This window comes from Dryobates pubescens, chromosome 11 (genome assembly GCF_014839835.1).
Source record: "Dryobates pubescens isolate bDryPub1 chromosome 11, bDryPub1.pri, whole genome shotgun sequence".
In the NCBI taxonomy this organism is placed as follows: Eukaryota; Metazoa; Chordata; class Aves; order Piciformes; family Picidae; genus Dryobates; species Dryobates pubescens.
In genome coordinates, this window is record NC_071622.1 from 13571652 (window position 1) to 13588593 (window position 16942).

A 16942-nucleotide genomic window follows, 5' to 3' on the forward strand; every position below is an offset into this window, starting at 1 on the left:
TATGGGAGGTGGGGGGTAGTTATGTCATTAGTGGGATTGTATCACTTCCCAGGATTTTTGGCTAAGTGAGCTGAGCTTCCTCCAGAGTCAGCTTTTTTCAAGTGAGGAATCTCAGACAAGGAAGGAAATTTCAGCTCTGTGCCTGCACACCCCATGGAGAACATGCATTGCTTTGCTCATACCTACAGCTTGGTTAGAAAAAGCCTGAAAAACATTTGCAGGCTGCAAGGTCCATTCTATCCTGATTCCCAGATTCCCTTTCCCAAAGACACCCACCTAAGATTCAGGATGCAGCCACTGAGAGAGGCACAAGCTGAGATGACTGCATGACATCACTATCATCAGCTACATGCCAAGATCACCTTTGCACACCTCAGAGCTACAGCAGCTTCTCTTCAGAAAGACACTACAAAAGCAGATAGGTACAGAAATGATACCCACTGCTTCACAGACACAAGGCAGGCCTTAGAAATCATAGTTGGTGTACACAGTCACTCAGCATCATTCATGTGGTCACTTGCCTGAGGGGTGATGCCACACCAGAAGTTGGAGTAGAGAGAGCGAGACTCAAGCATTGGTGCCACTAATGTCTTGTTTTCTGCTATCATCAGGTTCAGGGTTTGTGGGTTGGTCAGTAAGTTATCTGCATCAATAAACTAGAGAAGGAAGAGGGGAAAAGAAAAAAGTATTATTAGGTGAAGTTATTTGCTTCCCTGCCACCTTCTTGGGAACAAGGTTGTCAGAGACTTGAGATATTGGCCAACATCAGACAGCTGGTGGCTTTGATACCACAGGACATATGGTTGTTATGCCTCTGCACCACAGCTGTGGGATAGAAAAGGATGAGGAGTTTCCTTCTGACTCTGCACAATGTTACACCAGCACAGGGGCAAGAGAGCTGTGAGTGAAAATAACATTGCTGCAAATAAAGGGCAGCTTTATTTTGTGAAGAATTTCAGCAAGAGCCCTTAAAAAACAGCCTGACACCCTCACCTTGTTCAGAGGCTGGGGGAACACCACCACCAGCTGCTGCTGGAATGACCATAGGCACCCATCTTCCCACAAGTGTTCTGCAGAACTAGTTCCCTTACATCTCATCAATAACCAGTAGGGTTTCAATCTGGAGGAGCTTTGCAAGTACATACCTACTACCAGGACTACATTCAGTCCTGACCCCTGTGGAGAAAGCCTTGGGCTTGCCCAAGGACTTCTCTCTCTAGCCGCAAAGTCCCTCAGACCACACAGAAATGACACAGAGCATCTCACTGCAGAGAGCTTTGCCTTTAGATAGAGAAGAAACTTTTTTGGCAGCCTTAAGTATCACACTGGAAAAGCTTTAGCCTGAGGACAGCTCATAAATCAAACCTCATATTTACCAGGATGTAGTCCGACCACTTCTCCCGTGCAGCACGCAGGGCAGCCTGACGGAGCTTCATCACATGAGTGAATCGGGAGCTTGGCCAATGTTTTGGCCCAATTTCTTCTGGGTAAGACCTTGGAAAGGAAAAGAAAAAAAGTGACTGTAACCCATGTCTGGGCCCTTGTATATTTGTCTAAAAACAAGAGAGTTCTCTTGCTGCTTTCTTTCAGGAAGAAAAACAGAGTTAAGAGTCACCTCAGGCAACCCAGGAGAGGCTTGGAGGGAGAACGCTTCCAAGTATGGTGCTGGCACGGTTACACAGGGCACTGAAGAACAAGCAGTGCTGCATCATTTTCTGCTGGCTAAGTGGACACAAGCAAAACAACACTACTGAACCCAGAAGTTTCTTCTGCAGCAGCAGGCCCTCACCTGATATAAGCAGAGGTTACCCCACCAAAATGAACCAAAGCTGATTTACCTCATCTGACCCTCTGGTAGGAAGTCATCTGTCCTCTGCTGGGCTTTAAGACTGTAAACACAATTTCTTTAAGCCCAGTGGAATCAACAAAGTTGAGGATGTGAAGATGAAGGCAATGTGGAGTCCCTTGGGGTCTGGACATTATTAGTTTCTGTTAACACATCCCAGTAACAGCTCTTAAATCTGCAAACACCAAACTCCATGAGCTCAATCATGTGAGCAAAGTTACGCTCCTGTCTCTGTTTTCAGGGTCAGGTCCAAAAGCAAACCACTTGTAACAACAGTGAAAGGAAACCTAGGAACAGATTCTACCTCGAATAAAATGTCAGGCCTTTGAAACTGTGCTAGCATAAGCCAGTGAAGGAGCTAAGAACTTGAAAAGCTTTCTACAGGACTTAAAGAAAAGCTAAGTGTGGCAGGATTAAGAAAACTCAATTCCAAATAAAGGATTAAAAAGTCAGTAGAAGAGGTATTCCCTGTGGGTTTGTACCACAAACACCCCACCACTGCACTGAGCACCTTGGAAACAGAAGCCTAGGAAAGGGGGAACCTGATGAACTTTTTCCTGATAAAAGAAACAGAAACCAGAACAAACCAATGAACTGTTCATGTTAAAAATCCAAATGAATTAAAATAAAGCATAAAACTCCAAAGCACCTAACAATATATGTCAAAGCAATGGTCTTGCAAGTCATGTTAAGGTGCAATATTGGCTGAGCCAGCAGTGTGCTCAGGTGGCCAAGAAGGCCAACAGCATCCTGGCCTGGAAAAGCAATAGTGTGACCAGTAGTAGTAGGGAATAGATTGTTCCCCTATACTCAGCACTGGTGAGACCACACTGCAAATACTGGGTTTAGTTTTGGCCCCATCACCCCAAGAAGGACATTGAGGGGCTGAAGTGTGTCCAGAGAAGGGCAACAAAGCTGGTGAAGGGTCTGGAGAATGAGTGTGGTGAGGAGCAGATGAAGGAACTGGGGTTGTTCATCCTGGAGAAGAGACAGCTGAGGGAGACCTTCTGGCTCTCTAGAGCTTCCTGAAAGGAAGTTGGGAATGAGGTGGAGATAGTCTGCTAAGTAACAAGTGACAGGACAAGAGGAGATGGCCTAAAGCTGTTCCAACGAAGGTTTAGGTTGGATATTAAGAAGAAGCAGACAGGTACTGGAATAGGCTGCCCAGGGAGGAGGTGGTGGAAGCACCATCCCTGGTGGTGGTCAAGAAATACGTGGACATGACACTCTAGGACATGGTTTAATGGCCATGGTGGTGTTAGGCTGATGGTTGGACTTGATGACCTTAGAAGTCTTTTCAAAGCAAACCAATTCTATGACTATACTGAACTAAAACTAGCTCTCTGGCTCAGGACTAACCAGATATTTGATGTCTCAGACAGAACTCCCATAGTCACTAAAGGAACAGACTATGGTTTCTCTGCTCCCTTGCAAATAAAGAATGATAGCTTTTATTCCCTGTGGCTTTTGATGGCATTTGTTTATCATGCAAAGAAAGCAGCTGCAGATACAAAATAACTGAACTAAAATGTTTTCTTCTCCAAAGCTGTGGATGAATTGCTTCACAGAACTCAGATACCTTTTTTTAATAGGCTCCAGAAGAGCATCATTTTAATGGGGCAGAGCCTACAAAATCTATCCACATTTTACTGCTTGGATATTGACTACATCTCCTGGCCTGGAAACAGAAAATGTAGAAGATTTGATAAATACATCAAATGGCTTCAGTCAGCCCCTTGCTGCATACTCACTGGGGGTCTTCCATGGGTCTCCACTCCACATCATGGTAGAGGTTCTGCACATTTTTCAGCCACTCTCTAAGGACTGCTGTGGTGTTATCAACATTGTGGTCAGTGGCTGCCCTGGGGTGGGGAAAGAAAAAAAAAAAGAGAGAGAGAACACAAAGGAAGCTTGTTAACACAAGGTCTAGGTCCATTCTGTTCTTCCACTTATCATCTGCAATACTGCTGACCTGAGGAGCTACACCAAAATTAAGAAGCCTTTGAACAACTACTAAAGGAACAATGGCTTGACCACAGTCACACACACACTTTGTACAATAGCAGAGGGTCACTGTGATTAGGGGACTGGAACATCAATCTTATGAAGAAAGGCTGGGAGACTTGAGGCTGTTTAGCCTCAAGGAGACTGAAGGGGTTCTCAATAAAGCTCAGACATATCTAAAGAGTGAATGTCAGGAGAATGAAGCCAGACTCTTCTTAGTGGTGTCTAATGACAGGACACAGGGCAATGGGAGGGTACTATGAGGGTAGTGGAACACTGGAACAGGTTGCCCAGGCAGGTGGTTGAAGCCTCTTCCCTGGAGATGAAGGTGAGGCTCGACGAGGCCCTGGGCAGCCTGGTCTAATTAGGGATGTCTCTGCTGACTACAGGGAGGTCAGACTAGATGACCTTTGGAGGTCCCTTCTGGCCTGGACCATTCTGTGATTCAATATCCATCACTTCTTTGCTTCTTCAAGGAAGACAAGAGGGCTGTAAGAAGTTCTTCCCATCATTTGTCTCCAGTTCCTGTTAGGGCAGACCACGCAAGTTTTCCTGCATGGACATTACCACCCTCCTGAGAGGAGGTTATGCTGAAGACTGCTACTATCTAATCTTGCTCTCTGCTAAGAGCTGCCTAGAGAAAGAGTTTTTGTCCAAAAGTTAATCAAACCTCCTGCACCTGTGGTTCTCCGTCCTGTTCCTGGCAGGGCAGCATGCCCTTGACAATTTACCCTGGAAGACTCCAACAGCTAACATTGTACAGACAGAAGAAAATGGAGGAATCTCTAGGTCTAGCCACAAGGAAAGTGCTAGAAGAAAAATCACATTTTACTGCCCAGGCTATGATGGCATTAATTAGAAGGTAAATTCACATCCCAGAAGACCTTCCTGACCGTCGGTGAGGCAAACCTCTGGCATACAAAAAAGCACTGCTGTCTCCAGGACTATTCACCCTGCTGAAAGGCAATAAAGTTTGTCACACCCTGGATGAAACATGCCCTATGACTAGCAGTTTGGCAAACTTTTGTTTTTCCAGTTATGAGCCTCAAAAAAAGACCCAAACAAAAAACCCCAACCCAACACCACCCCAAACAACTCAAGCCATTCCCAAAAAGCAAGGCTTCCGAACAATTCATGTTTAAGAGCAAACAAAATCAGCACTCACTCCTGGTGTAATATCTGAACCAGTCCAATTCAGAGAAAAACAAACATACAACAACAAAACCCACAACCCCCCCCAAAAAAAAACCCAAAGCAAAGAGAAACCATGGTGTTTGCAATAGCACTGCATGGAAAAACAGGCTCATACTTCTTTTTCCTACCCTCTTCTAAGGACAGCCCCTGCACAAGGAAAACAGGCCAACAAAACTGAGCAGGACTTCCCACTAGCAGCAAGAGCTCCGAGCTCCTCAAGCCATAAGAGGCACATCAGGATATTCCCCATTATAAATACTCCTTGGGCAATAGCTTCTTGAAGTCCTACAAACTGAGTACACAGTTAAAACTTCAAAGTTCTAACTCAGATGGATGGACTAACTGGACTCTGCTCATTCATAAACCATTTTCAAGATGTTAAGGCCATCTCTGCTGCTGATCTGCTGGAAGGCCACAGACATCATGGCCTGTATCAGACATGGCATGGCCAGCAGGACTAGGGAAAATTGTGCTGCTGTGCTCAGCATTAGTGAAGCCACACCTCAAACACTCTGTCCAGTTTTGGGCACCACAGTGTAAGAAAGACATTGAGGTGCTGGAACGGGTGCAGAAAAGGGCAGCGAAGCTGGTGAGGGGTTTGGGGAACACATGTTCTGAGGAGAGGCTGGGGAAGCTGGAATTGTTTAGCCTGAAGAGGAGGATGAGAGGAGACCTTATTGCTCTCTACAGGTATCTGAAAGGAGTTTGGAGTAAGGCTGGTGTTGGCCCCTTCTCCCAAGTAACTAACCACCCTTAGGCTCTTCTCCAAAGTAACTAACCACAAGACAAGAGAAAATCACCTCAGTCTGCACCAAGGGAGATTTATTTTGGAGATTAGGAAGAATTGCTTTACTGAGAGAATGGTTGGGCATTGGAACAGGCTGCCCAGCAAGGTGGTGGAGTCCCCATCCCTGGAGATGTTAAAAAAACAAAAGAGTAGATGTGGCACTTTGGGACATGGTCTAGCGGTCATGGAGATGTGGGGTAGAAGGTTGGACTTGATGATTTTAGAGGTCTTTTCCAAACTTAATGATTCTATGATCTCACCACCACTACTAGTGGTCTGTTGCCCATGGTGCACATCTCCCCAGTTCTGGAAAACCGACAGTCCTTTCTCTGAGTGCTGACAGCCAGGAAGGGTTGAGACACAGACTGAGCAGACAACACTTGTATTTTGTATGGTACAGTGAGACAAGGCCATGAAATGGCTAATGAAGGGCCTGGAGAATAAATCTTATGAGGAGCTGGGGATGTTTAGTTTGAAGAGGAGGCCGAGGGGAGACATTGTTGCTGTCTACAACTACCTGAAGGGATTGGTCTTCTCTCCCAGGCAACCGGCAACAGAACAAGAGGACACAGCCTCAAGCCTTGTAGGGGGGAGTTTAGGCTTGATCTTAGAAAAAAGTTCTTCATAGAAAGAGTGATTTGCCATTGGAATGGGCTGCCCAGGGAGGTGGTGGGGTCAGTGTCCCTGGAGGCATTGTAAGAAAAGACTGGTGAGGCACTTTAGTGCCATAGCTAGTTGATTAGTTAGGGTTGGGTGATCAGTTGGATGACCTTGGAGGTCTCTTCCAACCTGGTTGATTCTGTGATTCTATGGTATGTACCTGATAGGGTACTCACCAGAACAGAGCTTAGCAGTCCACATGGCCCTTAGACCCCAAGAGACACAAGATTGAGGGTATTTTTGAAAGCAGCTTGGTGATCACAGTATTGGTTTTCGAGTTGGAGTCTGTCAGCATCATTCTTGACCTGGTGTCAGAATCAAATCACTGTTTTTGAGTGGATCAGTTTGAAGCATTTGAACAGTCAAGACAAAGCAGGAGCTACAAGATGTGCTGAGTGCAAAAACCAGAGGATGAGGAGAGGTGAGCTGGCTAGCAAGGACTACAATTCCCATCATTCTCCAACATCTTCTGGCCTCACCATCTTTGTGGCTCTCTGATGGACTTGCTCACACTTGTTAATATCTTTATTTACCAACAGGGCTCAAAACCAGATGTAATCTTCCAGATGGTCTCTTTTTGTTAGCCATTTGTTTGATCACAACCCCTGTCCTTGATCTCTTGGCTTACCTATGTTCATGTTACCAAAGATGCAGCTGACCTTTGCTACCAGGGCACACCCCTGGCTCGTGTTTGGGTTGCTGTCCACCACAGGTCCACAGCACACCTGAGGCCTTTTCAGCAGAGACGCTCCCCAGCCTGCACCACTGCAAAATGTTCTTCCTTCCCAAATGACAGAACTGATGGAAGCTCAAGGGATTCCCTGCAGGCAAATCTCAAGTCAAAGCAAAACATGCTCCTCCTACATCCAGTAATTGCGGGAGAAGACTCACAACAGCAGGCCACCCTCGCCTCAGAAGGGACAGGTTACATCAATGATGTCTGCACTATAAAGGAGCCAACTTCATGCTCAAGAGCTGATTAACAAAGTCTAGGATTTAATTAGAGGAAAAATGTTTCATGCAAGACTGACAACCTGAAGACACAACCAGAGGGCAGAGTGACAAGGAAAAACATTTAAATTCTTGCCACTCTTTTCAGAAAAGGAAGTTTAATAAATTAAACTGTAAAAGATCTCCAGCTCAAATTCTAGAGAAGTTTGAGTGAGAATGTTCACTCTGGGGCCTATAGTGGCCCAGCTACAACCACTTCAATATTTACTTTGGCTTTAACCAGTAGTCTTAACATGGACACAAGCCCTCATTGTCCATGCTCAAAGTACCCCCTCCCAAAAATACCCAAGAACCATGAATAGTGGAAAAGTAAGAGCAACATTGAGCACCTACTGCCTTAATTAAGTAATGTGTGAGTAGCAGCACAGGAGGCAAACTGCTCGTATTTTTAGCTTGATAATGTGTCCCCAAACTACATTTGCAAGAGGGAGTTAATTTAGCCTTTAATGGTTAGCCTCCTCTTTTCCTCCCCCCAAAATAGGGGGGGGGGGAAATAAATAAATCAATCACCCTTTTTCATTTCTTCACATCCCAGCCTGTTCTCCCAAGCTATTTATGGTTTATTTACCTCAGTCACTGAGTCAGAGAAGAAAACATTCACCTCCACCATCTGTATAGGAAAAGTACTACAGGACAAAACCAACAGTGTGTGCCTCTGGCTTGTCAGAGCATGGGTCAGGCTGCAACACAAGTTGTGGGAAACTCTATGGCCAGGGCCCTGCAGGAATTTTCCTACTGAATTTAGCATTTACCAGCTCTTCTCACTGGCAAAGAGGGAGGGACAGAGGGAAGGCTTCCAACAAGAGTAAGCACTTCATGCTCAAAAATTTATACTGCAAAGCAGGGTCAGAACTGGAGACCCTTTTCAATAACAAAAGCCACGAGGAGGATCTGTCAATGTTTTGAAGACTGTAGGTCTTGAGGAGAGTGTTGAGTTCTTCTTAGAATCATGGAATCAATGAGGTTGGAAAAGACCTCAAAGATCATCAAGTCCAACCTGTCACCACAGACCTCATGACTACGAAACCATGGCACCAAGTGCCACATCCAGTCCCCTCTTGAACACCTCCAGAGATGGTGACTCCACCACCTCCCTGGGCAGCACATTCCAATGGCTAACAACTCTCTCTGTGAAGAACTTTCTCCTCACCTCGAGCCTAAACTTCCCCTGGTACAGCTTGAGACTGTGCCCTCTTGTTCTGGTGCTGGCTGTCTGGGAGAAGAGACCAACCTGCTCTCTTCTACTGCTATGAGAGGCAAACTCAGACAGCTGAGGCTGAGGGGAGATGTCCTCACTCTACAACTCCCTGAAAGGAGGTGGGAGGAGTCAGTCTCTTCTCCCAGGGAACAAGCAACAGGACAAAAGCAAAGAGCCTCAAATTGCACCAGGGAAGGTTTAGGTTGGACATCAGGAAAATTTTCTTCCCCAAAAGCGTTGTCAAGCCCTGGAACAGGCTACCCAGTGCAGCGGTGGAGACCCCATCCCTGAAGGGACTGAAAAGCCTTGTAGTGCTGAGGCACGTGGTTTTGTGGTGACCTGGCATTAACAACTGGTCATGACGATCTTAACAATCCCTTTCAACAAAAATGATTCTATGATTCCCATCACCCTGCCAAACACATACCACAGAGGACAGTGATCAGGGTGGTGCTGGATGGCTGGGTTTGGACTGAGAATGGCTCACGCCAAGAGGATGTTCATGGCTTCTCCAGGGCTCCTGTTGCTTCTGCACACTCCAGGACTGAGTTGGGCATGCAACCAAGTCCCAGGAAAACCCAACGCTATCCATTTTAGCTGTCTGATTCAGTTTCTCTCTGCCAGCAGACAGGGATTCAATTTACCCACGAGGCTTACGATGGGATAGAGTCCAATATTGAGTTCCACTGAAACAAGAGACGTAGGTTGGCCAGATGCCCTAAAGCTGCAGGGTCTCATCCAAAGCAAAGCCCAAAGAGTCATTGGAAAAGCTGTTGGTAGATCACTCAACTCCAGCATAGAAACTGGTGACAAAAGCAACAGTAGCTCACTTTGGCCATCTTGAGGTTGAACCTTGAATCCCTCCATGCTGTCACACTGAGTCAGTGAGACAGTCTGGGAAGGAGCTGTTTCTTTCCTGTTTTATTACAGATGATACAGGCTCACAGGGAACACAGCATTTTGGGTCCAGCTCTTTTACTGTTTGCTAAGCTCAGTAAGGCCACTGAACCTGCCACCTTCCAGCTTACTCCCAAGGAAGCTACCTGCCACAAGTATAAATCTTCATCAGGAATCTGGCCAGTCTGGGCTCTCTGGAGAAGCCTTGGAGACCAAAAGCACTGTGACCAAATGGCTGGTCATTGAGTCAGCAGGGCTGCACCCTTCACTTGCTATGTGGGTTACAGATAAAAGCTGGTCCCACCAGATGCTTCAAGAGGGGATAGCTCAACCCTCTCAAAGCAGTACTCAGCATGTTTGTGACAACTTACTACCCCAAGCTAGCAGCTGCACAGGGAGTTCCCCTTCTTACTAGGGAGAAGAGACCAAAAACCCATCTCACTCCAACCTTCTTTTAGGGAGTTGTGGAGAGCGAGGTCTCCCCTGAGTCTCCTTTTCTCTAGAACCACCCCAGTTTCCTCAGCTGTTCCTCATGAGACCTGTTCTCTAGACCCTTCACCAGCTTTACTGCCCTTCTCTGGAACTGCTCCAGCACATCAATGTCCTCCTTGTAGTGAGGGCCCCAAAACTGTACTACTCAAGGTGTGGCTTCACCAGTGCCAAGTATAGGGGCAACACAAGAGAAAGCAACAGTAAGCATAAGGCTCACTAGAGGCCTCTGAATTGCTGGGACTCTGCAGCAAAAAAAAGGAAAGTTTTCTCCTTCCAGTGAATTTGGGCAGCTCAAAGAGCTCTCTGGTGTGAGTGGAGAGCTGAGCTCAGTGTCACATAGGCTGCTTTGACTGATGACTCTGCTTACTCTAGGTGTGAACTCAGCCCTCTCAAAAACAACAACAAAAACAGCCCTAATTTTGAAGGAGTCCAATACAAACATGGACATAGACTTAGACTTCCCAAAACAAGTGGTAAATAAAGTAACAGGCAAGTCATTCCTCCCTGCCTTTTTGTTTGAATGCTGCCAGACTTGGAAAGCCAGTTCAAAACATAAACCCCAAACTGCCAGTTTCCACTGTGATGAATTACCTTGTCAAGGAAACAGTGCAGCTGGGAGAGACTGGAAGAGAATGTATGGATCCTAAAGGGCAGGAAAAACATCCAAAACAAGACAGAGGCAGAACACTTCTGAAACTCAGTGAGAGGAACCTGCCAAGGCAGCAGAAAACCACGAGAAAGCAGCTGCACTGTTACAGCAGCCTGAGACAAAGCTTTTGTAGCTATGGCTCCACCACCTTCCCTCTGAGGGCCACAGAACACAACCCACCCCAAAGCAGCTGGTTTTTACTGCCTCAAGCATGGCTTGATCACGATCAAACAGAATGGTAGGGGTAGGAAAGGACCTCCAGAGATCACCACATCCAACCCCACTGTCAGAGCAGGATCATGTAGGGCAGGCCATGCAGGAATGCATTCATGTGGGTTTTGAAAGTCTCCAGAGAAGGAGACTTCACAGCCTCTCTGGGCAGCCTGTCTTGATGCCCAAGGGCTGCTCAGCACTCAGTTGAGTGTAGTTCTTGCTTGCAAAGTTAATGCCGGGGGCGAACTTCAACCCACCACAACCCTGATTCCCCAAACTCTGGGGTTTTCTCAGCAATGAAAACATCCTCTTTTACCACAGAGGAACAAGTGGAGCTGTTACTATTACACAGAATACTAGGGATTGGAGGAACCTCTTCAGATCATCTAGTCCAAGCCCCTGCAGAACAGGATCGCCTAGAGCAGGTTGCACAGGACAGCATTCAGGTAGGTTCTGAATGACTCCAGAGAAGGAGATTCCACCATCTCTCTAGGCAGCCTATTCCAGTGCTCTGCCACCCATCAAAGAAAAGAAGTTCCTTCTTGTGTTTAAAAGTAACTTCATATGTTCAAGTTTGTGCCTGTTACCTCTCGTCCTGTCACTGGGCACCACTTGAAAAAGATTGGCCTCACCCTCCTGACACCCACAGTATTTACAGGCACTGAGAAGATGCCCTTTCAATCTTCCCATTCTCCTGCTCAGGATCTTCCCCAAAAGGCAGCCAAGCAAGCAGGGCTCACTGTATCTTTTCAAGCCCTCCCATATGAACAGGCAAGGTGTGGCTCTTGTTCAGCCAGCACTGGGACTCTGTTAATAAACAACTTCATGGATTCACAGAATGGTTTGGGTTGGAAGGGACTTTAAAGATCATCCAGTTCCAACTCCCTGCCATGGGCAGGGACACTTTGCACTAGACCAGGTTGCTCAAGGCCTCATCCAACCTGGCCTTGAACACCTCCAGGGAGGTGGCATCTACAACCTCCCTGGGCAACCTGTTCCAGTGTCTCACCACCCTTACTGTAAAGAATGTCTAATACCCAGTCTAAATCTGCCCTCCTCCTTTTAATTAGGTATTTCTGCTGCTTCCTGAACTTTCAGCCTCACCTTACCAAGATGTGACACCTCAGAGGTATCAATGGGATAATACCACATTATGAGACACCACCAAGCTAGCACACAATGCAGTGCAGAGGCTGTGAACAGACTCAAACCTTCCTTGCCACCATTTACCCATTTGCTTTAGCACAATTAGGCTCACACACTTCATTAATAAAGGCTGAACATTCAGGCCCAAGTTCAAAGAACTGTTTAAATGTTTAAACATGTTGCTAAAATCTTAACGTATGCGTAAGGCCTTCTGGCTTCCCAGGGGCTTGGTATTTGTTCTGGGGTTTTCCTTAATTAAGGACAGACTTTTGGAAGTACCTTCTCCTGGGTTTGTTTGTTTTTTTAAAAACATTATTTTAAACTGGTCCCAGATAGAGGTGGTCTGAGCCCAGAGCAGTGGCCAGGAGTTGTGTGGGAGTGTGGAGTGAGTAACAAGAGCAGCAACACTCCAGCCTGGGCAGCTGTACAAGAACAGGACCTCACACTACAGGAATGCAACAAATATGCTCCTTCTCTAACTCTTTCCCAGTGTCCTTCATCAGCTTGTGGATAATGGATTTTGCTGGCAGCAGCACTGATTTTACAGCCTTCAATGATCTTCCAAGCCCCAGTGAGAGAATGATTCACAGATGTATAGAAGTGTGTAGATACATTCTTACACACCACCATCTCTGTTCTTTCCACAGTGCTTTCAGAAATCTCTTTCTTGTCTCACTCTCCAAGATCCTCAGGTTGTCCCTGATAGTACAATGCCATGACAAGCACGTACTTAAGCCCAGTGGGCACAGGCACAATGGGGGAATCAACACCTCTCCAGAAAAGGCATCAGGCTAGTGTTGCAACAAAAATGCATGTTCATTTGCTTCTCTGGCATCCATGCAATGGGAATTCTCTTGCAGCACAAAGGAGGTTCCTGCTGCTTCAACTCCTCCATTAGGCTTGCTTTCATTCTCCCTGTGGCTACTTCACTGCAGACAAAGCTTTAAATAAAACAAAAAAACCCATCTGCATCTGGCCTTGAGAATATTTCCAAGCAGACTTGGCTGCAGGAAAGCAACTCCCGTAAGGGAAGCCCAGGAAATGTCACACATGCAGGATCAGGGCTGTATGTGGCCTCTGAAATCAGTTTCCTCACACACAGAATTAATTGCAGGAGTTGTGTAATTTCTGAAGGGATGGGCTTGCTCCCCCCAATGCTAACTGGAACATCAGCTAAAGCAGCTGTTTTCATTAGTGGAAGCATGTAAGGCACCAGGAAGGAACACTGGTCTTCAGGAACAGTTATGGCTCTGGTAACAAAACAAAAAACCCAACCAAACAAAAAAACCCAAACCAAAACAAAAACCCACAAATGAACAACTGAATAGTTTTTAAAGGGCAGAATCTGCTCAAATTAGGAGCTCAGGACCACTAAGCATGTTGAATATGGGTCCATAACACATATCCAAGGGTCCTCCAAAATAGAAACATCTGAAAAAGCTCTCAGTTGCTACACCAAGCTTGCAGAAGAATGAGTGCAAGGCTCCTACAGTCTGCCTCACCTCCAGAAAGATGACTTAGCAAGTTTGCAGATAACACCAAGCTGGGTATTGTGCCTAGCTGCTTGAAGGCAGGAAGATTCTGCAGAGGGATAGGGCAAGGCTAGATGAACACACTTCATCCCATGAGCCTTGGCCCAACAACGCTAAATGCCAGGTCCTGCACTTGGGTCCCAACAACCCCATGAATGCTCCAGGCCTGGGGAATAGTGGCTGGAAAAATGCCTGGTGGAAAAGGTGCGGGCTGACAGCCAGGTGAATATGAACCAATGTGTGCCCAGGTGGCCAAGAAAGCCACCAGCATCCTGGCCTGGGTCAGCAATAATGTGACCAGCAGGACTAGGGCAGTCATTGTCCCTTGGTGCTTAGCACTGGTGAGGCTGCACCTTGAACACTGGGTTAATTTTTGGGCCTCTTACTGGAAGAAAGGCACTGAGGTGCTGCAGTGGGTCTGGAGAAGGGCAGCAAAGTTAATGAAGGGTTCAGATCACAAAGTCTTCTGAGGAGCAGCTGAGGGAACTGGGGTTGTTTGGTCTGGAGAAAAGGAGGCTGAGGGGAGATTTTCTGGCTCTCTACACCTCCCTGAAAGGAGGTTGGAGCCAGGCAGGACACAGTCTCTTTCCCCTAGTAATATATGACAGGCCAAGAGGAAACAGCCTCAAGTTGCACCAGGGGAGGTTTAGGTTGGATATTAGAAGTTCTTAACAGAAACTTCTCAAAGACTGGAACAGGCTGCCCAGGGAGGTGGTTGAAACCCCATCCCTGGAGATGTGTAAAAGATGCAGAGATGTGCTTCTGGTTGGACTGGATGGTTTTAAAGGTCTTTTCCAACTGAAATGGTTCCATGATTCTAAACCCCTGGGACTCCCACTAGCACATGAAACAGGGCTGGCAGGTTGGACAAAGTCAAGCTGTGCCATGCCAAGTGCTCTCAGCATCCCACAGGCTTCCCATGAGTGATGTGCAGTCTTCATATTGATAGGTGAGGGGCCAGGAACACAGCCCAGCAGGAATGAATGAAAGAGCCATCAGGCCAACATGATGATGAGAGTCCATGATGCCCCGGCACTGCAAGGACCTATCTCCCATCACATGGTCACTCTCTCCAGCCTGCTGGGGGGTTTTGTGTGTTATTTTTTGTTTGTTTGTGGGGGATTTTGTTTGTTTGTTGTAGTTTGGCTTTTGTTTTCTGTTGTGTTGTTGTTGGGGTGGGGATTTTTTTGTTTTTTAAACAAACCAGGGCTACCCTACAGCAAATCACAGAATGGTAGGGGTTGGAAGAGAGCTCCAGAGATATAATACAATCCCCCTGCCAAAGCAGGATCACCTAGGGCAAGCTGCACAGGAACACATCCAGGTGGGTTTTGAAAGTCTCCAGAGAAGGAGACTCCACAGCCTCTGGGCAGCCTGTTCTACTGCTCCCTCACCCTCACTGTAAAGAAATTTCACTGCATGTTGAGGTGGAACCTCCTGTGTTCCAGCTCTTTATTTAGGCTAGTTTCCATCCAGGCCCTGTGCCTCTCCAATGGACCAGGAATTCCTTTGCTGCTGCTGCAGGGCTATCAACAGGACAACAGCACCAAGCCCTCCAGATCTAGTCTCCAACAAGCTGCTACATGCCTGCATACTCAGGTGCACAGAGCCATCACACAGAAAATCTCAACAGTAAACCATTTTGTCTGTGTGCTGTGATTTCTGAAAACATGGCACAAATGTGAGGAGATATCTTCCAGTTCAGCAGGTCTGGAAGACTTCAGGGATTCTGGTACATACTTGCTGAGCAACAGCTTGGAAAATTCCCTATCTGCAGGCTTTTGGACAGTGGTTGTATAACCTGCAGGGCTTATTGGAGAATCTCATGCTTTTCTGCAATCCTAGTGTCCACCTCCTGAGAAGGATCCTTTGATCAACACCTGCATCAAGTTTGAAGCAGCCCAGGCTTGCAGGTAGACACAGAAGCAACACTCTGCCCACAGAGATGTGGAAAAGGGGAACTACAGGCAGGAAGAAAATCCGGGCTCAGCCACCATCCCAAGTCCAGGACTGCTCAAGTGCAGCAGTCTCACCAAAGATTGTCCCAGTGGCACTACCAGCAACTGTGAAATCTTGTAATTGTTTTAGTTGGAAAAGACCTTTAAGATCATCCAGTCCAACCATGGTCTAACTCTACCAAGTCTGGTGCTGAACCATGTCCCTCAGCATCACATCTCTGCATCTTTTGACCACCTCTAGGGATGGTCATTCAACCACCTCCCTGGGAAGCCTATTTCAGTGAGAAGTATTCTATCAACTTACAGAAGGCTGGGGTTTCTTCTTGGCACTCCTTGGGCATGCAAGAAGATGAGCCTGGTGCAAAGTATTTTATTTCTGTTGCACTGTTCTATGGATGGTGTCCAATCATGAAAGACACCAAGACAAAATGGAGGACATGGCGTTTGGCTGAAGAACTCTTGCCCCACTGCATAACCTGCCCTCCAAGAGAGGAGGGCCAACCCTCAGCTCCTGTGTCTGCTGGCAGTGTACACACTGGTACTGACTTACACTTCCCAGCTCGGTGAGGCTCACTCACGGCATAGCTACTCAGAGAAATTAGCTTGGCTGGGCTCACACTACAAATAAATCCCCAGGCCAATTTGCACTCAGAAATATGACTCTGCACTTCTCCTTCATGAAAGGACTCACTGTCTGGGCACGGAGAGGGCTGTGGTGGGAGCATGTACCAGATGAATAGATCATTAGAGACACGCGGAGAAAGCCCAGCGCTGCCGTCAAAGCACAGAGTATTGTTGTCAAGCGCACAGCTCTCTCTTTGCCATGCTCTCACCCAGAGAACTTTGCCAAGTTTAAAGGTTTGGGCCCCGAGATGGAGCTCCAGGATTGCCTTGCACAGGCAAAAGCAGTTACAACAATTTCATTAAGCTTTTCCTCATTGTTTGTGTGTGCCAACCTCTTTCTGCCCTGATGATCTGCAGTGTACCTCCAGGAGTGGATGATACAGAACACCAGGACAAATCAACGCCCAGTCAAGAAGGACACTTCCTTCCCAATTCCTAGAGTGGATCAATCTTAGGTATGTGGTCATGTTGTACCAGGCATCAGACTTACAAAACCAGAAGCAGCCAAAGTTAGTGGTTCTTTTTCATGAGAATTCAACTTCAGGAAGGCTCCAGAAGAGCAGTTTTCAAACAGTGATCAGCAGACATCTGTGAGTTATTCCCAGTTTGTTTGAGAAAGGAAACTTAACCCCCATCATGCACGAGTCAAAGTTTGCTATGCAGGCAAACCCACAGGAAAAATGTGTTGGGATTCTGCTCAGCTGACAGAATACCATTCCCCTTTCATAGAA

The 16942-nt window shown here is 46.8% G+C and overlaps 1 protein-coding gene across 1 annotated transcript in view; it reads right to left on the reverse strand.

Moving 5' to 3' along the window:
* The window catches only part of COLGALT2 (collagen beta(1-O)galactosyltransferase 2), a 54992-nt gene that overhangs the window by 15766 nt on the left and 22284 nt on the right, over positions 1-16942 (reverse strand). Inside the window, exons 2-4 of the mRNA XM_009909138.2 lie at positions 3598-3708; positions 1377-1494; positions 522-656 (exon numbers count right to left, since the gene is read on the reverse strand). Coding sequence (XP_009907440.2) covers positions 522-656; positions 1377-1494; positions 3598-3708 — 364 coding nt within the window. The remainder of the gene's footprint in view (positions 1-521; positions 657-1376; positions 1495-3597; positions 3709-16942) is intronic.